General features: G+C 42.0%; 1 protein-coding gene across 1 annotated transcript in view; it reads right to left on the minus strand.

The window, feature by feature from the left end:
* PTPN9 (protein tyrosine phosphatase non-receptor type 9) overlaps positions 1–24,985 on the minus strand; it is a 74,040-nt gene extending 49,055 nt beyond the window's left edge. The window contains exon 1 of the mRNA XM_055418112.2: positions 24,773–24,985. Coding sequence (XP_055274087.1) covers positions 24,773–24,835 — 63 coding nt within the window. The 5' untranslated portion in view covers positions 24,836–24,985. The remainder of the gene's footprint in view (positions 1–24,772) is intronic.
* Positions 24,986–25,960: the final 975 nt, after the last annotated feature.

The raw sequence follows: 25,960 nt of genomic DNA on the forward strand, positions 1-25,960 counted from the left end.
ACATTACCTGAAATATATATTATGACATATATAGTATGTCGTGTGTTTGTCTATGCACAAAATTACTCTGGAAGGATATATAATAAACTGGTAACACTGGTTGTCTCAGAGGAGAACTAGGTGGCTGAGAGATACGGCAAGAGGGAGGATATTTACCAAATTCTTCTCTGTACCTTTTAAGTTTAAATGATGTGACTATATTATCTACGCCCAAAATAAAATATATTAATTTTATATAGTCTTTAACTAAAATATATATAATAAGGTTATCTGAACACAAGGCCACCAAATGATGAGTTTGTTGATAGTCTAAGAGTCTTCCTATCAAGGCCAAAGATGATTAGCTAGGGAGCTCTACAAAGGGATAAAGGATTATAGCTGCTTTTTGGAACCTTAAGCACTGAACAGAAGAACCGATTCACTGAAAAAGACTCTGATGCTAGGAAAGACTGAAGGCAAAGGAGAAGGGGGTTGAAGAGAATGAGATGGTTAGATAGCAACACCAGCTCAATGGACGTGACTGTGAGCAAACTCCAAGAGCCAGTGGAGGAGAGAGGAGCCTAGTGTGCTGTGGTCCATGGGGTTACAAAAGTCGGACACAGCTTAGCGACTGCACAAGACGCACTAAACAGGATGTCCCAAGGCACTGCAGAGTTGTGCCACATTCGCCTTCCTGATGCAGGCCTTTGCCAAAAGCATATCTATTAAACACAAGCTGGCATCTCTCCTCTCAGGCTTAATACCACTCTCCAGACAACAGTCATCAAAGAGGATGAAGAACTCCCAGAGACAATGGAGGAAATAATTCAACAAGAAAATAAGGAAGCAAACATTTCTAAGTTGTCATAAGGAAAAATTCATGTCCAGAGGTTGAGGGGCAGAAGAAACACAGGAAAAAAAAAAACAAACAAACCAGAAATCTGGAGAATAAACAGGAAGCTCCTCACCATCAACAAGAGCTAAGCCATCCATGTTTCCAGGGGAAACAGGGGTTGTGGGGACTGGGGATGAGTACATAATTGGTCACTCTCCATAAGGACAAACCCAAAGGCAGCCTGCCAACTGCTACCCATTCCAGCTGGTTAATAAAAGGGTGAACCACACAACCAGAAGAACCTGGAATGTATTTCTAGAGAAAAAAAAAATCCAAAGGATTTGTGGTACCCAGGCGATGGGGGAGGCCTTTAGTAACAATTCTCTCTTCTTCCAATTGCTAGCTGAGAAATCAGAGAAGAAAGGAGGATGTGAATGACTATCAGTAAATCAGATATGCCAGATCCTGCTGGAACATTCTTCTTCTTTCCCTCGTCCCAACCCTGGCTTACTTCTATTCACCCTTTATTTGTTATTTGTGTTCAGTTGCTCTGTCATGTCCGACTCTTTGAGACCCCATGGACTGCAGCATACCAGGCTTCCCTGTCCTTCACCATCCCCCAGAGCTTGCTCAAACTCATGTCCATTGAGTCGGTGATGCCATCCAACCATCTCGTCCTCTGTTGTCCCCTTCTCCTCCTGCCTTCAATCTTTCCCATCATCAGGGTCTTTTTTAATGTGTCCGTCTAAATCCCACTTCTTCATCCTGGCAGTTTTCACTGTCTTCCACCCAGGCATACAGTATTATAAAAGCTATTGTCTACCTGTTCCAGCTGGCCTGTAAGATGCATACTCAACAAAGCACAGTGCATGGCACCATTCTGATGAGTGAACGTATGAATGACGATGGGCTCTCAGCTTGCTAAAGGAGTGCTGTTGACAGGGACTAGGAAAAACATATTTGTCTGAATACTTGCCGATCTAATTATGAGAGTTTAAAACTGAAAACTGAGTGAGAAAAATTCCCGGATAAAACTGACAAAGAATATCAGGAATGACATAAGAAAAGTAATGAGAGAGGTAACTATGAAGTCACAAAAGAAAATTAAATTGCCACTATCTTAAGACATCTAGGGAACTTCCTGGTGGTCCCGTGGTTAGGACCTTATGCTTCCACTGCAGAGGGCAGTTCAGTCCTTCAGTGGGGAATTGAGATCCTGCAAGCCATGCAGAGAAACCAGAAAATAAATAAATAAAATAAAAAGGACTGAAGAAAAAAGAAAATGCAAAGGAATAAAGGAGGTTTATTATTACTTTTTTTAAAAAAAAAGACATCTATAAGAGAGATGTCCAAAATAAAGTTTACAAATTTTATGAAGTAAGACATGGTTCCTACCCATGAAAATCTGAGTTTAATGAATTTGTGAATGCTATATGCCAATGGATGGGCAAATTTCACTCAAATCTTCTTTATACATGTAATTTATTTCTTTTTGGCTGTGCTGGGTCTTTATTGCTACGTAGGCTTTTCTCTAGTTGCAGTGAGCTGGGGCTACTCTTTAGCTCTGGTGCATGGACTTCTAATTGTGGCAGCTTCTCTTGTTGCAGAGCACGGGCTCTAGGGCGTGCAGGCTTCAGCAGTTGCAGCTCCTGGGCTCCAGAGTATAAGTTCAAGTTGTGGCATACGGAATTAGTTGTTCCTTGGCATGTGGAATCTTCCCAGATCAGGGATCAAACCTGTGTCCCCTGCATTAGCAGGCAGATCGTTTACCACTAAGCCACCAAGGAAGACCTCTCATTCAAATCTTAAAGGGGAAAGTGGGATGGCAATGTGTCCCAAATGATATTCCCCAGGAGAAATTCATAAATCACACTAGAGAATTTCTGAATGAGAATCAAAGAGTAATGGACATGGTAGAGCTGCTAGAGTACCCTTCAGCCTGCTCAATGATGGAGAACATAGATTATTTTTCTGATTGAGACCCCTCAATTGGCATGGCAATAATCATGTTAGAGAGAGGAAACGTCAAGCTTCCCATCACTGGCTAGGTATCAAATTTATCTTAAAAGGGGGTAGGAGGTTGAAAATCTGATAAAACCTTGCTAACAGCTTTGTTCTAAAAAGATGAGGGAACTGCTATACCAGATTTAATCCAGACCAAGAAGACAAACTAGCAGAAAAACTAAAAGGGTCTCAAAGAGACAGTAACCATGTGGTCTTTGAGAGTTTGATAATCAAGGAGCTTCTGGGTTGGTGAACACTGAGCTTTCAGGAGAGCAGAGCACCTGGGCCTGGAGAGGACATGGGCGTTCCACGCACCTTTCCATACACCCTGCTCCACGCAGCGCTTCCATCTGGCTATTCCTGTGTTTTTGTAATAAATATAAATGTCAAATCACTGTGCTGTACACCTGCAAATAATATAATCTTGTATGCCAACTATACTTCAATAACAAAAGAAACAGAAAAAAAAAAGTTTGACAGCCAGCTGTCAGAAGGATGCAGTAAAGAGAACAAGTCCTAGATGTGGCACCAGTAATCCTGGATTAAAGACCCAGTTCAGTCACAGCTATGTGCCCTCAAGCCAGTCAAAATTCTTCATGCCGAAACTTCCTCATTCAAAAAAGGGTAACACCCACCTACTTCACACGATCCAATAATGGGCTCTTGGAAGGCATTATGTAAACCCTACTACACGTCAGTAAATAACACCAGAGCATTAACAAAAATAGTTGTTAACAACAGCAAATACTTATTGGGTACTGAGTTCTAACCACCAGTCAGATACTTAGTTTTACAGGGATTGTGAAGTCCTCTCAATGGCTTTAGGAGGTGGGTGCTCTCATTATCCCCATATCACAGTTGAGAAAACTAAGATTTCCAACTGTTATGTAACATGCCCAAGAGCCCCAAACAAACCTAACTCAGAATTCAGGTTTTCTGACTCTAGGAAGTTCACTTTTTAAAAAAATCCATTGTGCTTTATAGTGCTTTCAAGATGTTGCTGCTGTTGTTGTTGTCACGAAGCTGTAGCTGACTCTGCGCAATCCCATGAACCGCTGCACTCCAGGCTTCCCTGTCTTTCACTATCTCTTGGAGTTTGCTTAAATTCATGTCCACTGAGTTGGTGATGCCATCCAACCATCTTACCCTGTATCACCCTCTTCTACCCTCGATTTTTCCCAGCATCAGGGTCTTTTCCAATGAGTTAGCTCTTTACATCAGGTGACCAAAGTATAGGAGCTTCAGCTTTAGCATCATTCTTTCCAATGAAAATTCAGGGTTGACTTCCTTTACGATTGACTACTTTCATCTCCTTGCTGTCCAAGGGACTCTCAAGAGTCTTCTCCAGCACCACAGTTTGGAAGCATCAATTCTTTGGCATTCAACCTTCTTTACGGTCCAGCTCTCACGTGCGTACATGACTACTGGAAAAACCGTAGTATTTACCATATGGACCTTTGTCGACAAAGTGATGTCTCTGCTTTTTAACATGCTGTCTAGGTTTGTCATAGCTTTTCTTCCAAGGACCAAGCGTCTTTTAATTTTGTGGCTACAGTCAGTGTCTACAGTGATTTTGGAGCCCCCCAAAATAAAATTTGTCACTGCTTCCACTTTTTTCCCATCTATTTGCCATCAAGTGATGCAACTGGATGCCATGATCTTAGTTTTTTGAATGCTGAGTTTTAAGCCGGCTTTTCACGCTCTTCTTTCACCCTCATCAAGAGGCTCTTTAGTTCCACTTTGCTTTCAAGATATAGATTTCACAAAATTAAATCTATAACCTGAAACTCTAGAGAGAAAAGAGTTGCTGGTATTTTTTAAAGAAATTCTCAAAAGTGAGGCTGTGACAGTCAATTGTGCAATTAGTTGTGAATTATACCAATTCAAATTTAAAATAAGAAAAGCTAAAATAAAAAACACAGTAGTATGGTTCCACAGCATCCTCCAATGAGTACAGCTGTTAAAGGCACTCCCACCAACACACACATAGACAAAGAAGAGGGCACAGGGAAAAAAGATTAAAAAGATTGGTGGTTCTGACCTAAAGGAAAAGTGCCAAGAAAGTCAGTGCCCAGAATGAGCCAAGGTCCATTCATAAAACTAAAAAGACACCAAAAAGAGCTTTATGACAACTGTCCTGATCAACTCCTATTTCTTTCATTTATCTATCAACAACTACAACCTCGAACCTGAAGAGAGGAAAAACAAGCATTGTGGAAAGCAAGAGATGAAGCTCAAAGTAATAGAGCCCCTAATTATTCTAAAGCAGTTCAAGCCTCCAGACCTACAAAACCTGACAGTCCTGGGAATTCTAGGGGAGCCTGATGAACATCTGCTATAGAACTTAAAGGATGAGAAAAGCATCAAAGCCTGAGGATGAGCGAACGTAGCCCTAATTTCAAGATGGGGCATCTACTGAGGGCTACAAAAAAGTTACCAGTCCCTGACAATTTTACATCAATTCTTGGCGAACTGCACAACTGATCTTTCTTTCAGATACACACACACCTAGCCCTGGCCAACATTTTTTTTTTTAACTTGGCTTTGAGGAATTCCCTGGTAGTCCACTGGGTAGGGCTCAGTGCTTTCACTGCTGGGGCCCAGGTTTGAACCCTGGTCAGGAAACTATGATCCCACAAACTGAGTGGTGAGGTCAAAAAAATAAAGTGGGCTTTGAGCTTTTAGGCAGGGGAATACTGATCACCAGAAGCGATTTACTGAAAACAAGTCTTTAAAGAAAGAATACACTAGATTGAAAAGTAATGAATGTGCTATTTAGCAGTGATACTCAAAAGTGACATCTTGTAGACAAGTAGTAGTGGAATCACCAAGGAAGTCAGAAATGCAGACCACAGGCCTCACCACATTTAATCAGAATCCTCATGTTAACAGATCCTAGGTGATTCTTCTGTGTGATTAAGTCTGAAAATCATTGACGTACAAAACAGATCTACTTTTAGCAAGGCATTTGATGAGCATTTCATGCTATCTTTGTGGACAGAAAGATTTCCTTCTATTAATTTCTGTATATTTGCCAATCAAAATGTTAAGCAGGACTCCCGTGGTGGTTAAGAATCTATGCCTGCCAATGCAGGGGACAGGGTTCAATCTCCAATCTGGGAAGATTCCACATGCCAAAGGGCAAATAATAAGCTCATGCACCACAACTACTGAGCCCACAAACACTGACACTCACATGCCTAGAATCTGTACTCTGCAACAAGAGATGCCACCACAATAAGTCTGAGCACTGCGACTAGAGACAGTAGCCTCCGCTTGCAACAACTGCAGAAAGCCCACACACAGCAACGAAGATCCAGTGCAGCCAAAAATAAATATCTAAAAAATGTTAAATGTTAAGCAGTTGACTACTTATTTAATTTACTAATAACCCTACAAAGTGGGCATTATTATCTGTAATTTGCAGATATTCACAGTAGCAAATGATTAAATTGTTTCAAGGATTTCATATATATTAACTTATTTAATCCTCATAACAATTCTTTACTAGTGTTACCTACATTTTACATATGATGAAACTAAAGCAAAAAGGGATTAAGCTGCTTACTCATAATCACACAGAACTTATGGTACAGTTCTTAACTACTTCCTTCTATGGCCAAGTGTGCAGCCACAGTGGGGCTTATGATAAACCCTGGGAGAAACAATAAACAATTATACCCAAAGACAGCCAATTTCTTAAAAAATGAGTGGGACCTGAGGTGAGGAATTTTAAAGGATACCAAAAAAAAAAAAGATGTTAAAAGAATTCTCCGAAAGAAGGGAGACAGATGGACTAATGTTTACTGAGAGCCTGCAGTGTGCTTGCTAGCCCATGAGTCAAGCACTCTGCATCCATGTTGTTTATATTCAACTGTTCCAATGGCAGGTATTGAGACGTTTCATGTTTGAGGAAATGAAGGCCCAGACAAGTTAAGTACTTTGCCAACTCACACTACTCCTGATGATACAACCAAGATTCCAAAACCAAGTCTGACTGTCAAGCTCACACTCTGTCCCTTGATTTGCTCTACATCCCTCCTTGGCCTGGTCCCACTGCTATAAAGGACCTAGATAGGGGCACTGGGTCAGGCTGACCATGCAAGAGGAGAGCTAAGCTTAGACAACAAATATATTGTAAAAGAGAAGACAGATCTAAAAGATCAAAACAGGATAGAACAATGGGCTAGAATGGTACTCAAAAATGAAGTTTTGGGGTCAGACAGACAAGGGTTTGAATACCAGGTTCTACTTAGTGTTTAGAAGGCAAGCAAGTTACTTCTTTGAGCCTTAAAGACACCACACCTTTAAAAAGGGAGTAAGAGGACTTCCGTGGTAGTACAGCAGATAAGAATCCGCCTGCCAGACAGGGATTCGATCCCTGGCCTGGGAAGATTCCACATGCCCTGGAGCAACTAAGCCCATGCACACAACTACAGAGCCCACGCTCTACAGCCCCTCAGCCCCAACTACTGAAGCTCCGGTGCCTAAAGCCCATGCTCCGCAACAAAAGCCCCTGCTTGCTACAACTAGAGAAAGCCCTCGCAAATGAAGCAATGAAGACCCAGTACAGCCAAAAATAAAAATAAATCAAACAAACAAAATGGGAGTAACACTCCCACAGAATTGGTGTAAGAGGAAGAAAAAATAATATTTGTAAAGTTTTAGACTCTTAAAGCTCAACAAATGGTAGTGAACATTAAATCTAACAAACCGATATTTAAGGATAAAGGCAAGAAAATAAATTTTAGAAGCATCAGATGAAATTTAACAGAAGCTCATAAGAAAAGACTTAGGAATCTTAGTTGACTTGAATCTACTAGTCAACAGTTTACTAAAACTGTCAAAAATTGTTTTGAATTTGGAGCACATTACAAAAGCGCAGTGCCCAAAACAAGGGGGCCTATCAGATATCATTTGTAATACCGTCTTCAGTTCTGATGCTAAATTTTAAGATGGTCACTGGCAAATTAAAATCAGTCCAGTAGTTGGGGTGAGATGCTTTGAAAATGTAACAGCTAGTTCCTTCTTTTTTGGTTTTATATTCCCTCCCACTTCACACAATGAAGCTACCTCTCAACTGCTTCCATTCCCTAATAACTAGCACACCACCCCCATATACCTCCTCCCCCCATCTTCATCTCCATCCCCTTCTCCCACACCCCTTAAGCTCAGTTTTGCCAATGTCAAATGGATCTGACACGGCTGACTTGATGATTTCTAATCCAACACTATAGGATTCAGCACATCAGATCTGTGGCTAACCTGGCTCTGGCCTGCATATTAGACCAGCTGTTGCTTATCGACACCAAATTTAACTGGCCCAGTTTTCTTCCTACGGCCAAGCCTTAGGTTACTGAATCTTGACTGACACATTCAAGAAACTGGGACCACAACCTGGAGCTTCATTACTCCCTCAAACGGAATCTGGCTGGGAGACTGCAAACTAGGCAATGTCAGTCATCCAGACATTTCAGACTGCTGGATTAATACTTCCAAATCCAAGGAGGCCTCTCACTAACTAAAGGACAAGCTTATTCATGTTCATAAAACAGTACAAGCAGATCAGTTTATTGTACCGAAGAGACCTACAAAGAATGAAGCCTGGAAAAGCTGCCTACAATCTGGCCGTCCTCACTGCAATGTCCCATTTTCAACTCCAAACAGAACTAGCTCAGCTCCTGTGCAGGACCCAGACAGGAAAATCCGGTAACTCCTAGGTCCAGATTCTCAGGGCAACTGACACTGGAGTAACACAAGCTTCCCTATGGACTGGCCCTGTCAAAGCTGGCAGGTTTTTCCTGGCTGAATCTGAACAGCCTGTGTCTTCTTTCATTCAATACTTCCTTGGAAGCCGAGCATCTCTCTAGGGAATGCCATCTGCAGTGGACATCAGGTGTCTCAATGCCTTGTTTTGCAGATATCCTGGTTCCCTTTCTACTTCTCAAGTAGTAAGGCTCTGCTCTTTCTTTGCACCAGATCATGGTAAATGCTAGTCTTTGGAACAGCACAGTTCTAGTACAGAATGAGATGATTCCTGCAGGTTTCAGCCAGTTCAGACAATACCTAGAGTTCCAGAGCAATTTGTAAGGGATTTGTAAATCGTCCCTTCCCAAAGTGAACCTAAATGTTTAAACTCACTTCTAAATGATTCTCCAACCAGCACAACAGCACCCTAGTTATTTTCTGGATTACTAGTTCTCAAACTTGAGCATGCACTTGGAGACTTGTTAAAATGCATTCTGTTAGACCTCAGCCCTAGTAGGTCTGGGATAGGACTTGAATATTTGCAATTTTTAACAAGCTCCCAGGGCATGCCTAGGTTGCTGATCCGGAGACTACACGTTGAGAACCAGGGCTCTAGATCAACAATATTTCAAGTCATTCCCAGAACTGTACTAGGAATGGGGCGGGGGCAGGGGGAGGAGACGAGAATGCTATATATACAGGGTCCATTTATGCCATAACACTCAGAACTTTGTTCTTCACAGAAAACTCCTAATTCTCCTACAGAGTAGCAGTGAACTGGGATCTCACAGGTGAAATATTCAGGAGTTTAAACAGATGACAATTCACATTCTAGCAAATCATTAACATAGATACACCCAGAAACAATAAATGGTACTTATATAAGAAAGTCTAAGCTTAAGATTAGGAGCCAAGGAGAAGTGGAAGTAACACCTACTGTCTTTCCTTTGACTCACCAGCTGCATTATTCACTAAATGAATTAAGATCCATTAAACACTTCAAATGGAGAAGGAAATGGCAACCCACTCCAGTGTTCTTGCCTGGAGAATCCCAGGGATGGGGGAGTCTGGTGGGCTTCCGTCTATGGGGTCACACAGAGTCGGATACGACTGAAGTGTCTTAGCAGCAGCAGCAGCAGCAAACACTTCAAATGGTGCTTAACTGTTTTTTTTTTTTTACTATGATATAATATACAAAATACTTAAAAAAAAATTTTTTTTTAACCATTTGTAAGTACACCATTCAGTGGCATTAAACGCTTTCACAAAGTTGGGTGAAACATCACCACTATCTAGTCCTAAAACGTCTCCATAACCATCAACAAAACCTGTATGTATACTCATCAAACAATAATTCCTTTCCATCTCCTCCCAGTCCCTGGTATTCTACTGTCTCCATGAATTTGTTCCTTATACACGTGGAATCATACATTTGACTTCTGTGTCTGGCTTATTTCAGTGAGCATAATGTTTTTAAGACCTATCCATATTATAGCGTATATCAAAATTTCATTTCTTTTTAAAGCTGAATAATACTCCATTATATGTATATACTACATTCTGTTTAGCTATTCTTATCATTGGATAGTCAGGCTGCTTCTATCTTTTGATATTGGGAATAATGTTGCTATGAATGGCCGTACATGTATCCATTTGAGTGCCTGCTTCTAATCTTTTGGATACATACCTACAAATGAAACTGTTGCATCACATGGGTAGTCCTATGTTTAACCTTTTGAGAAACCGCCAAATTGTTTTTAACAGTAGCTGTACCATGTTACATTCCCACCAGCAATGCAACACTTATTTTCTTTCTTTCTTCCTCTCTCTCTCTTTTTTGGTGTTTTTTCTTTTTTAATTATAGCCACCCTAGTTAGTGCTTGCTGCTGCTAAGTCACTTCAGTCGTGTCCGACTCTGTGTGACCCCATAGACGGAAGCCCACCAGGCTCCCCCGTCCCTGGGATTCTCCAGGCAAGAACACTGGAGTGGGTTGCCATTTCCTTCTCCAATGCGTGAAAGTGGAAAGTGAAAGTGAACTCGCTCAGTCGTGTCCGACCCTTAGCGACCCCACGGACTGCAGCCTACCAGGCTCCTCCATCCATGGGATTTTCTAGGCAATAGTACTGGAGTGGCTTGCCATTGCCTTCTCCGAGTTAGTGCTTAGCCACTGCTATTATCACAAGTTTGATGTGGGCTTTTACCAATACTTCTAACACTGTTAGGAAAGCATGACAACAATTAGAGGTTATGACTAGTTTCCATGTTCAAGCGGTCCTAGCAATTTTATTCAAAACACAAGTTTCCAGTTGTTTCTAATTTTCTCACAAAAATCACCTCCAAAGCTAGCACTTCCCTTGCCTGATATCAGCTATGAAAGAAAATGATGCTTTGGGTGGTTAAAGAAAAAAAAATGAATGGTTTTCAATATTTTTTAATGTTGCTATTAATTTAATTCCATAACAATGCAGTTTATTTCCTATAAACAAAATGGTGCACCAGCATTCAGTATGAAAAAACATCATATGGTTTCTCTAAAACATTGAGAATCCTAATCTAAAAAGATTTTTTAAAAAAGTACGCTGGGAATTTCTGTATATTTTAATCTTGCTAGCTATATCCCTAACCTTGCCAGAAATACCATCTTCTCTTCACTTCCAGGGTTTCCTGGCATAGAAGAGGTAAAGTCAATGAGACAAACTGTCTCGTTCCCAACTAAAGCTGTTTTCTTGTGCTTATGCTTTATGTTCAAGGTTTTAGGTCTCTCTCTTAGTAACTGTTTTTCTTCCTTTACAAACATAAGAAAATTTATAAGTACAGAAAGTAAAATCAAGGGGAAAAACCCTTTTTTTGGAAAAATTTCTTCCTCAACTTTAACGCTTGTCCAGAGTTGGAAAGGGAAATCTAATAGTTTGTGCTTGTGCTCAGTCGCTCAGTCATGGCCGACTCTGCAACCCATGAACTGTAGCCCAACTGGCTCCTCAATCCATGGGGATTCTCCAGGCAAGAATACTGGAGTGAGTTGCCATGCCCTCCTCCAGGGGTTCTTCCCAACCCAGGGATTGAACCCAGGTCTCCTGCATTGCAGGCGGATTCTTTACCAGCTGAGCTACCAGGGAAGCCCCAGTAGTAGCCTAAGTACAGACAAAAACATGGGTAAACTGAAGGTATCGTGGACAAAACAATTTAAAAAGCTGTAGTCTCATCCTAATTACTGGTAGGCAAATACACCATATATACTTTCCCATGATGCGTAATAGTATCTGAAAGATTAAACTCCACATAGACAAGACTAAACACTAGTTTTATAAAGGCAAACAACAGACCTACAACATTCTGAGAGGTACAGCCAGAGACTTATATGAAACTTCAAGTTCACTAATCCCATTAAAGTATATAATTTCATAAATGTACAACAAGCAGCTAGGAACAATGGAATCACATGTCTGTAGAGAAATTTGTAAATGGTTGAAACCAGGAATATTTAACATACAAATGCCAAGAAAGAGCATATATGTATGCTCTGTGTATATAGGTATGTACTGTGTCATACACAGAAACACGTGATTAACACAGATGACATTTACTAGAGACAGCACTGCATTTAATCACAAAGCTTGAGCCCCAGGTTGCCTCCCTGGTGGATTGCTGAAAGCTTCTGACCTTAATCCCTATATCAGGAAGATAATCATCCTAAACAAAATAATACTCACTTCATGGGTGTGCGAGGAATAAATAATTTCAACATATACAGTTTCACTCATTCCTCAGCAAACATATTTTGAACTCTCACAATGTACACTAAGGATGTATACGATTATGTGTCTGCCCTTGCTGTAGATAAGAGGTCCTCCTCCTTGGTATATACCCCACAATTCAAATAACTGCCCACAATTAACTGGTGGGCAATTCCTCAAGGACAAAGAGCCCTCAATCCATGCTGAACAAGAACCTGGCACACAGCAACAGACAATAAATGACTGCAATGAACAAACTGTATTTCTGTTTATAATCTGTAAAACTTTCCTCCTCATAGACATTAACATGAAAAGGAAAAGAGGTTGATACATAATAATCACCTTACTCACTGGAAGAACATAGACACTTAGTAGCAACACAGAAATATTTGGAAGGGAAAGCAAAAATCACAATTCCCATTATCATCCCATGGCAGGACTCAAGTAGTGTTCTGCTAGTCACATAAAATCTCCTGTCTCTGAAAACCCGAGCAAAGGCTGTGGAAATGTCTCATTTTATCTTGTGTGATGGTTATGCTGCAAAATAATTATGTTTCAGACTGGAGTTTTTCAGTATGTGAAGTCAATTGCAGAAACCAGTATTTAGGGACACAGAATTTGAATAAATATTTACTGTGTTAACCAAAGATCTGCCTTGATCTAAAAAGTAGAAACTTGTAACTCTGTTTCTAAGAACTACAAAATTCTTCAGATGTAAACTAGGGTTTCTCAACCTTGGCACTACTGACATTTTGGGCCAGTTCACCTTTGGTTGTGGTAGGCTCTACGCCCATCATTATATTGGCAGCATTACTGGCCTCTACCCACTAGATCCCAGTAGCATCCCCAGTTGGGACAATCAAATGTATCTCTAGTCATTGACAAACTTCCCTGGTGGTCCAGTGATTAAGAATCTGTTTGTCAATGCAAAGGACATGGGTTTGATCCCTGGCCTGGGAAGATTATACATGCCACGGGGTAACTAAGTCCATGAGCTACAACTACTGAGCCTGCACTCTGGAGCCCACAAGCCACTCTGGAAGCCTGAGAGTCCTAGAGCTTGTGCTCGTGCAACAAGAGAAGCCAGCGCAATGAGAAGTCCTCTCGCCACAATTAGAGAAAGCCCTCTTGCAGCAACAAAGATCCAGTTCAGCCAAAAATAAATTTAAAAAAATTTAAAAACATGGGAGGGGGTTTAGGGGAGAATGGATACATGTATATATACTGCTGAGTGCCTTTGCCGTTCACCTGAAACTACCACAATGATGTTAACTGGCTGTGTGTGAGTGTGTGTGTGTGTCCTCAGTCGTGTGCAACTCTTTGTGACCCCATGGACTGCAGCCCGCCAGGTTTCTCTGTCCATGGCATTTTCCAGGCAAGAATACTGGAGTGGGTTGCCATTTCCTTCTCCATAATTGGTTATACCCGAACACAAAACAAAAAGTTTTAAGTTTGGAAATAAATAAAATCACCCTGGTTGAGAACCACTGATATGAAAAATGGAATGGGAATTTTTTCACAAAAGCTGTTGAACTAAGATATGAAAGATGACATAAACTATCATTCTTTGTACTCTAAACATGTCATTTTTAGATCATCAGATGACCTTTTAAAGTTTTATCTGGAAAAAACAAAAAGATGATAATCAGTGCATCTGAACAAGAGATCTATTAACTGAGAGGACATAAACCAACGAACCAATGGACAGTGCGTTAAGTGCTACTAGCATAAAATGAGCACAGGCAGCCTCACTACCAGCTTCAAGATACAGTAATCATGCACAGCAATTGTTAGAAGTCTTAGGCCACCTAGAAATCTTCTATTTCATTGCTACAAAGTAAGATTCTTAATTTTTCCTCCTATTCTTATTTGAAAAACATGATTTCCTATAGCACAAAGGGTAAGAATACTATTATCACAGATATTTATTGAGTATTTTGTAACTATAAGGGAGTTTAAAGTTACAGCTGCTCAGTCATGTCCGACTCTTGGCGATCCCATGGACTGTAGCCCACCAAACTCCTCTGTCCATTCCATTCTCCACGCAAGAATACTAGACTGGTTAGCTATTCTTCTCTCCAGAGGATCTTCCCGACGCAGAAATCAAACCCAGGTCTCCTGCATTACAGGCAAATTCTTTACTATCTGAGCCACGAGGGAAGCCTGTAAGGGAGTTAAATAAAATTAATAAAGTATTAGATAAAATGCCTGGAGCCACAAAGGAAGCCAGGGATTCCTGAAGTTTACCTCATTGCCATCAACTCTCCAAAGGCCCAGATTTCACCTGTAAACATTGTTTAGAAAAAAAGCCAGATTTGCATTAATCTTAAATATTGTTATCTCACCAATTAATAATATAATCCCAAACCTGTATAGAGCATGCAGAAACTTTCTACAGAAAGTTACTGATTTTAATGATAAAAGAAACATATGATCATTGTAGAGAATATAAAAAACCTATTTTAAAATAGGTGCATTTTAATAATGATGTCTATCGTGTAACAATGAGGTATAAAAAAGTAAATGCAAAAGGGAAGATTAGCCATTTGTTCAATGAAAAAGTAATTAATGAATTAATATCCCCAGACACTTCAGGATTAAACTCATGGGTGATTCTCTTTAGAATGTGCTCATCAATTCTGAGAATAAATTCTGGTCTCATAATAATTCTACTAGGCTAGTTAGATTTGTGCCACCCATGCTGGATAAAAAGACAAGAAGCGTGCATGTTTGTTTTGAATGGATCTGGTATTTCAGAGGAAACCAGTACATAACAGAAACTGTCTTTCCCAGAGAAAAGAATGGAATGCTTTTCTCAGAAGCAGAAACTAAAGAAAAAGCCACCTCTAATCTACTGTTTTGGTTTCATCGTTTAATAGTCTGGACCTAAGAGATAACCAATCCTTAATAAACAACTCTTCCCAAGGGCTCTGAAGCTTCTCGGTCTCCCGAGCTTCAGAATACCCAACCTCCAGCCCCAAGCCATCTCAGTTAGGTTCTAACGAGGCCTTTTCAAAATCATATATGAAAGCGCTCATTCCAGTAAGTACAAGCCCTCCAGCACTGAGCAGTGCAAGCTAAACTATCTATTCTAGGAATATCTGCCCCTACTCTAGAGGAAGAGGAATAAAAAACAGTGACTATTCCAGTGTGGAGGCATACAGGGGAGCACCGGGAATGTAGTAATGATTGATTTGGAAAAAGAAAGTAGCCCTAACTGTCTAAGACATCAAAGCAGAATGATAAAACAGGTGTGAAATGGCTGAAATTGCACTGAATATCCAAGTACCTGAACAAATAACTAAGAGTTAGGGGCTCTGATGTATAATATTGACACTACAGTGGATCAGCAATTCTGCTATAAAATAGGTCTTAATATGTGGGCTTATTGGAAAAGACCCTGATGCTGGGAAAAAGTGAAGGCAGGAGGAGAAGGGGACAACAAAGGATGACATGGTTGGATGGCATCACTGACTCTATGGACATGAATTTGAACAAGCTCCAAGAGTTGGTGATGGACAGGGAAGCCTGGTATGCTGCAGTCCATGGGGTCACAAAGAATCAGACACAGTGACAGAACTGAAATGAATATTTAGATAACAAAGTTGGAGAATCCCAACATTACTATGTCTTTTCCACAACAATAAAGATACATATGTCATAAAATGAGATTCAGCTGTATTGACCTACAATGAGTTTTAACTTTTACTGTAAAACAGTTCAGTTCCTTTTTAGAGTGTTTGTCTTATTTTTCAATTCATTACTAAGTAATAGAAGTTAGGTTCCTTGGGAAAAACCTACAGGTCTCTTTAACATTCACAACTAAAGCCCAAGACCCTTGATACACTCAGAAGTTTTAAAAGAAGAAAATTCTCACATCCAAATGAGATCTTGCCTAAGTGCTAATCACAATATCTTTAGCTTCTGGCAATAAAGAAAGGAATGAGAATTCTTCATCTATCCCTCCTCTCCTTCCCCTTTCTGGAAGAACTCAACATTATGAATCATTTGGTCCTTGACTTATGGTTACTTCCAGGGGGACAGATGACATTTAGCACAGGACATGTGAGGCTGTGGGAAAAGGGAAGTTCTTGGCCACAAGAACGAGGACAAAACCCCTGCCCTTGGGAAAAATGCCAAAAACCTCTAAAGTCCATGGCAAGGCAGTTAAATTTTTAATTTAAGAAAATCCTGTTATAACAACACAAATCATGGCACAGAATCAGAATAGCTTTTTGAAAATTACACTATGAAGTTGCAAGATAACTATTTTCTGGCGTTCAAGAGAATCCACACTAAGTGATGGCCCTCAGTGTGAAATATGAATATTTTCCCCCCTTAGGATTGGTTTAAGCTAACTTGGCTCTTAACTCTTTCACTATTCAAAGACAGAGAATATAATGGTTAATGTAACAGAGTGCTTACTGTGTAATGCATTACTATCTATATGCATTAGCTTATTAATCCTTACAAATAAGCTCTGAACAACATGAACTCTAAAATAAAAATTTTCTTTGGAAGCTTTGAAAGTATTAATAGATTATCTGTTACAAACACTTTAAAAAAACACACACTATTTATAATGTGACAGAAGGATTCTGTAAGCTATTAGAACCAACTAAAATGAAAATAGTCTAGTGGTTTTCCCTACTTTCTTCAATTTAAGTCTGAATTTGGCAGTAAGGAGTTCATGATCTGACCCACAGTCAGCTCCTGATCTTGTTTTTGCTAACTGCATACAGCTTCTCCATCTTTGGCTGCAAAGAATATAATCAGTCTGATTTCGGTGTTGACCATCTGGTGATGTCCATGTGTAGAGCCTTCTCTTGTGTTGTTGGAAGAGGGTGTTTGCTATGACCAGTGCGTTCTCTTGGCAAAACTCTATTAGCCTTTGCCCTGCTTCATTCCATGCTCCAAGGCCAAATTTGCCTGTCACTCCAGGTGTTTCTTGACTTCCTCCTTTTGCATTCCAGTCCCCTATAATGAAAAGGACATCTTTTTTGGGTGTTAGTTCTAAAAGGTCTTGTAGGTCTTCAAAGAACTGTTCAACTCGGCTTCTTCGGCTTTACTGGTTGGGGCATAGGCTTGGATTACTGTTATATTGAATGGTTTGCCTTGGAAATGAACAGAAATCATTCTGTCATTTTTAAGACTGCATCCAAGTACTGCATTTCAGACTCTTTTGTTGACCATGATGGCTACTACACTTCTTCTAAGGGATTCCTGCCCACAGTAGTAGGTATAATGGTCATCTGAGTTAAATTCACCCATTCCAGTCCATTTTAGTTCACTGATTCCTAGAATGTCTACGTTCACTCTTACCATCTCCTGTTTGACCACTTCCAATTTGCCTTGATTCATGGACCTAACATTCCAGGTTCCTATGCAATACTGCTCTTTACAGCATCGGACCTTGCTTCTATCACCAGTCACATCCACAACTGGGTAATGGTTTTGCTTTGGCTCCATCCCTTTATTCCTTCTGGAGTTATTTCTCCACTGATCTCCAGTAGCATACTGGGCACCTACCAACCTGGGGAAATCCTCATTCAGTATCCTATTATTTTTCCTTTTGATACTGTTCATGGGGTTCTCAAGGCAAGTATACTGAAGTGGTTTGCCATTCCCTTCTCCAGTGGACCACATTCGGCTGTGGTCCATGTGATCTGATCAACTGTGTGGATCACAATAAACTGTGGAAAATTCTGAAAGAAATGGGAATACCAGACCACCTGACCTGCCTCTTGAGAAACCTGTATGCAGGTCAGGAAGCAACAGTCAGAACTATACATGGAACAACAGACTGGTTCCAAATAGGAAAAGGAGTACGTCAAGGTTGTATATTGTCACCCTGCTTATTTAACTTATATGCAGAGTATATCATGAGGAACGCTGGGCTGGAAGAAGCATGAGCTGGAATCAAGATTGCTGGGAGAAATATCAATAACCTCAGATATGCAGATGACACCACCCTTATGGCAGAAAGTGAAGAGGAACTAAAAAGCCTCTAGATGAAAGTGAAAGAGGAGAGTGAAAAGGTTGGCTTGAAGCTCAACATTCAGAAAACAAAGATCATGGCATCTGGTCCCATCACTTCATGGGAAATAGATGGAAAAACAGTGGAAACAGTGTCAGACTTTATTTTTTTGGGCTCCAAAATCACTGCGGATGCTGATCGCAGCCATGAAATTAAAAGACGCTTACTCCTTGGAAGGAAAGTTATGACCAACCTAGATAGTATATTAAAAAGCAGAGACATTACTTTGCCAACAAAGGTCCATCTAGTCAAGGCTATGGTTTTTCCCGTGGTCATGTATGGATGTGAGAGTTGGACTGTGAAGAAAGCTGATCGCCGAAGAATTGATGCGTTTGAACTGTGGTGCTGGAGAATACTCTTGAGAGTCCCTTGGACTGCAAGGAGATCCAACCAGTCCATTCTAAAGGAGATCACTCCTGGGTGTTCATTGGAAGGACTGATGCTAAAGCTGAAACTGCAATACTTTGGCCACCTCATGCGACGAGTTGACTCACTGGAAAAGAGTTTGATGCTGGGAAGGATTGGGGGTGGGAGGAGAAGGGGACGACAGAGAATGAGATGGCTGGATGGCATCACCGACTTGATGGACATGAGTTTGAGTGAACTCTGGGATTTGGTGATGGACAGGGAGGCCTGGCGTGCTGTGATTCATGGAGTTGCAAAGAGTCGGACACGACTGAGCGACTGAACTGACTGAACTGAAAATGAAAATATGAATAAAAATGTAACTATTTTAGAAAACAATCAATCTGTTGGTCATTACTGGGAAATCTGTGAAAAACCAAAAGACCTGTAATTCCTTAGATAGTCCATCAAATAGGTTTATAATCCTTGTTAAACGTCTTTAAGGTTTATTGCAAAGAGGAAGTTTTCCTCATAACTTATCCTAAATTGATGCAATCCAAGATATCCCACTTTCCGTAGGTTATGTGGACACAGAACAGATAAGTAAGACACCCTTAACTAACCCTGGTGGTTAAGTTAATTATAATTCAGCATATCTGATAAAATTACCAACTTCAGGTCAAGTTACAAACGTGAGAGCACGTGCTTTGGAAAAGTAAAACTCAGACAATTACAATAATAAGAATGAAGGTTAGTACTGAAATGCAGAAACTACCCTTCAAAATTTACAATTTTGCCAGTCTATTAAGAAAGGCTTTTATATTCACATATAAACATATCAAAAAAAGAATATATTTCTGACACACAACACCTTGGCTTTTACAGTTTGGAGAAATAATATCCTTCATATTTGGCTCTAAGAATAGCTATTTCTCATATACAAAAGAAAAATAAAACATTTTAAAAAGTAAATTTTTATTGTAACTACACCTCAAAATGGAAAGTTGCCAACTCTATCTTAAGGAACAAATTTTTTCCAAGAGTAATTTCATCATAATTTCTTGCACAGGCTGTACAATATGCTTCTGCTGGAAATAAACAGGTCTGAATAAGGTTTTCCAAATTTTTCTGTTTTTTTTTTTAATATATTTGGCTGTGTAGAGTCTTATTTGCAGCACACCAAATCAAACTTTAGTTGCAGCATGCGGGATCTAGTTCCCTGACCGGGGATGGACTTGCGCCCCCAGCACTGGGAGCATGTAATCCCAGCCACGGGACCACCAAGAAAATCCCTGAATTTTTAATACTGTATTTTAAGAAGCATCATCAAGGATTTCTCTGGTGGTCCAGTGGCTAAGACTCTGAGCTCCTAATGCAAGGAGCTCAGGTTCTATCCCTGGTCAGGGAACTAGATCCCACATGCTACAACTAAAGATCCTGCATGCTACAGTGAAGATCAAAGATCCCTTTTGCTGCAACTAAGACCTGGTACAGCCAAATAAATAAAACTCTTTTCATTTAAAAAAAAAACTTCAAACACATATCAATATGTGTATATATGTGCATATATGTATCAATACCAAAACCCAAAATTAGCTATTACATATCCATGTAGGCATCTTATTAAGCTGGTTAACTGCTTCACAAGATGTAATGTAGTGAGTATAACAGAGGGAACATCTGCAGTAGAGGCAGAATAACCTAGAGCTGAGTGGAAATCAAGGCTCCATCACTTGCTTGCTGCTATCATTGTTTAGTCTCTGAGTCATGTCCAACTCTTTTGAGACACGACGGACTGCAGTCCATCAAGTTCCTCTGTCCACGGGATTTCCCAGGCAAGAACACTGGAGTTGGTTGCCACTTCCTTCTCCATGGGATCTTCCCAACCCGGAGAGGGATCAATCCCAGTCTCCTGCATTGCAGGTGGATCTTTTACCACTGAATCACTAGGGAAGCCCCCATTACTTGCCATCTATGTGCATTTGGGCAATTTCCTTCTCTCAGTCTGAGTTTTCTCATTTGCAAAATGAGATAATAATTCCAATCTTATGAGGATTAACTGTACATGAAATGCCCAGCACAGAGCCTGACTCAAAGGAGAAGCACAGGAAACAGCTACTGTTATTACCCTGTTGTTATGCATGTGAACTTCTTAAAGGCAAAGCATACTTTTTCTTGTAACTCAATTGTAGGCTTTATAATATTGAGAACTGAAAACATAAAGGAAAGAAACATCAAGGTTACAAAGGACTGGGTATACTATCAGTTCAAAACATGACTAGATAGGAAATGAGACTATTAAGTAATAATGATGGCCTTCAAAACATATATAAAAATGAACAATGCCCTTATTTTTATAAGCCACTTGGAAAGATGATGCTGTCTGTATACATATCACAAATAGAACTACTCTTCATTCCACCAGTACTATACTTCCTAACAGTTCATTAAGTGCCAGTCATGCTCAGCAATGTTCATGTGATGGTGAGCAAAACTAGACACAGTTCAAGCCTCATGGAGCTTCCCATCATACAATCATGTGTGTGCTAGGTCGCTTCAGTTGTGTCTGACTCTTTGCAACCCTATGGACTGTAGCCAGGCTCCTCTGGCCATGGGGATTCTCCAGAAAAGAATACTGGAGTGGGTTGCCATGCCCTCCTCCAAGGGCTCTTCCCAACCCAGGGATCAAACCAGCGTCTCTTACCTCTTGCATTAGCCAGAACGGTTCTTTACCACTAGCGCCACCTGGGAAGCCCCATGCTGCTACTACTGCTGCTGCTAAGTCGCTTCAGTCATATCTGACTCTGTGCGACCCCATAGACAGCAGCCCAACAGGCTCCGCCATCCCTGGGATTCTCCAGGCAAGAACACTGGAGTGGGTTGCCATTTCCTTCTCCTATACAATCATACAAATAGTGTAAACTGTGACAGTGATGTAGAGGACAGTATATGGTACTATGAAAGCCAATAACAGATCTAACCTAACTGAGAACACAGAAGGTCTTCCCATGAGTTGAAGGATGAGGAGGGAACTAACAGTGGAGGGTATTTCCAGACAGAGGAAAGCAACTCGTGCAAAGACCTTGGAGCAGGAGGAAACAGGCAAGAATGCAGGACCAAAAGGCCAGTGTTCCTGGAGCAAAGATGAACTGTGAGAATAAGCTAGGGCTCTAAACCATACAAGGGCTGAGGCATTGCAGACCACATTCAAGAACTGTAACAAATCATTCACGAGCTGTAACAATCCCAAGAGCTATGAAAAGCCACTGAGGGTTTTTATAAATGCTTAAATTTTGAGCTTCCCTGGTGGCTCAGATGATAAAGAATCTGCCTGCAATGGAGGAGACCCAGGTTCAATCCCTGTGTCAGGAAGATCCTCTAGAGAAAGGAAAGGCTACCACTCCAGTATTCTTGCCTGGAGAGAGGAGCTTAGTGGGCTACAGTTCATGGGGAATTGCAAAGAGTCAGACACAGCTGAGAGACTAACACACACAGAGAAGGGAAGATGCAATCAGATTTGCGATTTGCCTTTGTTTCTTGGAAAAAGAGCTAAGGAATGCAGATGGATCAAGTAGGAAACCAAATTTCTGTCAGGATATGACAGCAGCTTGAACTAGGGTGACAATAATGGTGGTGGTGAGGGTGGAAGAAGTCAAAGAATTCAAGAGATATTCAGGAAAACCTGATGATGTACAACATACAGGGGCTGAAAGAGCAGAGTATCCAAGAAAACTTTTGGGTTTATGATTTGCATGACTGTATAGAAAGAGGTTGGAGAAGGAAATGGCAACCCACTCCAGTATTCTTGCCTGGAGAATCCCATGGACGAAGGAACCTAGGGGCTACAGTCCACGGGGTTGCAAAGAGTCGGACACGACTGAGCGATTTCACTTTCACATAAAAAGAGGTACTATTTGAGAGGGATCTGTTCCAGAAACATCTTTAAGACAGTTTACTCACCTCATAAAGAGCCTGAAACTATGTTAAACAGTTTGATATCCTCCTTTACCTATGAAATAGGATTCCAAAAAATTTTTTTTCTATTTCCCAAAATCAGATGGATGCTCAACTGTACAAGATTTTCCCAACACTAAACATATTTCAAAGATTCTGACACTAAGTCTGAAATCAACTCCAAATGAGTTCTAAAACTGGTTTGAGCAATGGGGCATTATGGAATGAAGTGTTATTTCCCATGATAACTACTTTGATAAGCCTAAAATGCATCTGCTGCTGTTTAATTTCAATATTTTAAAGTCACCTTACCAGTTAAGAGTACTCTTATGTGATATTAAATTAAAATATGATATTTTATCAGGCATTACCACAATTGGAATTATGCTTTTAGGTTTATGTCTCAACATTTTGAAGTGCCTGTAGAAAACTTGGTGTTTTGTAGGAAAAGCTATGGTTAAAAAACCCACAGAACTTGTTGATCCTAATATATGTACATTTTACTATTTCCATCTAGTCCTTTTTAATTCCATCACATTCATTCAATATTATTTCTAGTTTAAACACAGTTGTATATATGTATATACACTATATATATACAGAATAAAGTGAATACTTTATCAATACTATGTACACTTTAATATTTACTTCTCTCAGTTTAAATTTTTTAATTTGCAACCAAATGGCATTTTCATAGTGGAATACTGATGCCCTCAAGTCTCAGAAATATAAAAACTTCAAATCTGACTAACCAAAAGAAAAGAAGTGAAAGAGTTTTGCCTGTTTAAAGTCAACCAAACACATCGCATCTTAGTACTGAAGTAGTATTTCCCTAATTTTGGCAGGGTGGTCTCCTTGGCCACCTGCTTGCATTACACTACAGTTACCAGGATGTTACCACTGCTTGTACAGAGCAGCAGAAATTTTTTTTTTCCTCATGCTGATTTTATCTCTAGGCGTCAAAGACTGTGGTCTGAAGCCAAATATGAAAAAAGTCATCTCCACAAATGAGGAGAAAAGTCAAGGGCATTTTAAAAACCTGGTCTTAAACAAGCCTATTAACCAGTATTAGTTTGTAAAACCAGACTGTCTCCACACTAGAGACTGTACAACCAAATGTGGTCCTTGGAAACAAGGCCTGGCAAGCATGAAATGGTTACCAGCATGGTTCATCTTTTTTTAGTTTTTTTTTCTGTTTATTTATTTTGTTTTTAAACATAGAATCAGAGCATGGTTATATCTGACCATGGATGTGGGCAGTGCTAAGGAAGAAAGAGCAAAAAAAAAGACTTTAGGGTTCCAATCTCAGCTAGCAGATTTTCCTACCGTCCTCAGAGGAATGATCCATGTCTCCCCAACAGTAATGTGGGCGAGGGAAAGTTAAAAGGACCCCGGGCTCTTTCCTTATCCGAGGCCCTCAAATGACACCGCAAACCGTTTCCTTCTGGGAACTTAAGCTTTAAGGGACAATGGGGCTCAATGTAGACTTCAGAAAGATGGAGACAGTGAGATGAGATGGGGGTAGGTAAGTGGGGGTGAAGGGATGAGCCCAGCCAGCGAAAGCTAAACAGGACGGTCAAGGCCAGGGACTTTGGGAGCCTGAGAAGGCCTGGATCTTCCAGAATTATGTCCAAGTAGGCCACAGCCCTCTAAGAAGCCCGAAGGGCTCGTCTGAAAATCTAGAGCATCTATGTATGGACTTCTCACTGTCCTGGGGAGGGGAGACAGTCCCCGAAGGAATCCGGCCCCCAAAGTGGCTTTCTCTGACCTTAGAAAACTACAAACCCTCACGGAATGAAGCAAAACACGTTTAGGGGTGGAAGGGCCAGAGGCAACGTAAGGGTTCTTACAAACGTCGGGGGATGTCGGTAAGGGTAAAGGGAGGCCCCCCAACTGGAGAAACTGCAATCATCATCGGAATACGGGGAGGGGGCAATACGCGGCCCGCAAGCAGCAGACTGAAGAGGCCGGGAGCAGCAGCAGCGGCGCCCCTGGCTTGGGGGATGACGGCCTGGGGCGCGGCCGCGGGGGGAGGGGGTTGGAGGCCATCGAGGACCCGCGGCCGCGAAGAGCGCAGCCCGGCTAGGCCTCGGGGGTCCGGACACACCCACCGCCGCGGCCGCAGCCCGGCTTACCTGCTCCTCCTCCGGGGTCAGCTCCGGCGCCATGTCGGGCTGGGGCGCGGTCGCGGGCTCCATCCCACCGCCGCTGCCGCCGCCCGGCGGACAGAAGTCGCCCGGGAGCGCGGGGAGCCCGGTGCGGTGGGCCTCCGCTTCCGCGTGCCCGCGCCTCAGCAGCCCGGGGCCGGCTCGCGCATGGCTGGGCCGGCGGGGCCCCGCGCCCGCGGCGGCCGCAAACGCCGCTTCTGTTTCCTTAAGAAAAAAGCTCTCAGAAGTGTCGCTCTCTTCTGGGCGGAAATCCTTTTTTATTTTCTTCGTTCCTTTCCTCACACTCCCCCACCTCTCCCAGAAAAAAAAAAAAAAAATAGTGCAGGCGAGGAGCCAATCGGGATTTAAAAAAGGAAATGGGAAATCAAGAAGTTTCTAAACCCAGAGCAAAGGACCGCGGGGAGTTGGGCGGAATATCCCGAAGGCCACCGGCCTCCTCGGCGTCCAGCTTCTGCGGCGGCGCTCCGGCTCCAGCAGAACGCGACGGAGGCGTCCTCGGGGATGTGGGGCCCTGCGACCTGCGCCGCGGCCTCTCAGCCCCGTTCCTCAAAAGCCGCGGCGGCGGGAGGGAGAGAGGGAGGGAGGGAGCGAGGGAAAGGCGCCCCCCTCCCGGCTCACGGCCAGCGCTGCGGCCGCACTGCGCCCGCCCGAGCCCCCCGCGGCTCCATTGAGAAACTGAGCGTCTCATTCACAAACTGGCGGCGCGGAGGGCCCGGCGGAGCGCCGACGCCGACCGGGAGGGGGAGACAGAGAGGAGCCCAGCGGCGGGGGCGGCGGAGCGCGAGGAGGGGCGCGCGAAGTCGGGGCGGGGGCGGCGCGGGGAGCGGGACCCGGAGGAACGGGGCGGGGGAGGGGCTTCGCGACTTCTGCAGCGCGCGGAGCGAGAAAAAGGAAGAAAAAGGGTGTGAGTTTCGAGAGGTTAAGCTCCGTGGAGGAGGAAGGGAAATACAAGTGTTTGAAAACTAGCTGCCATAAGCACCTGGACTGGGGTTACTTGCTGCCATCACTTCCTTGTGAGGAATCCACAGTCGGCATCCACTTCCACGTCACTTGCTGACTGGAAGACCCCTGGGAAGGTTGCTTACGAAGTCCAGAGTCCGCAGGTAGAAGAAACAGACCCTATTAGCTAGCTGCTCGCGGCCCTAGCTCGCTCTC

The sequence above is a fragment of the Moschus berezovskii genome, chromosome 21 (genome assembly GCF_049115385.1).
Source record: "Moschus berezovskii isolate FMDL1 chromosome 21, NW_MosBer_1.0, whole genome shotgun sequence".
NCBI lineage: Eukaryota > Metazoa > Chordata > Mammalia > Artiodactyla > Moschidae > Moschus > Moschus berezovskii.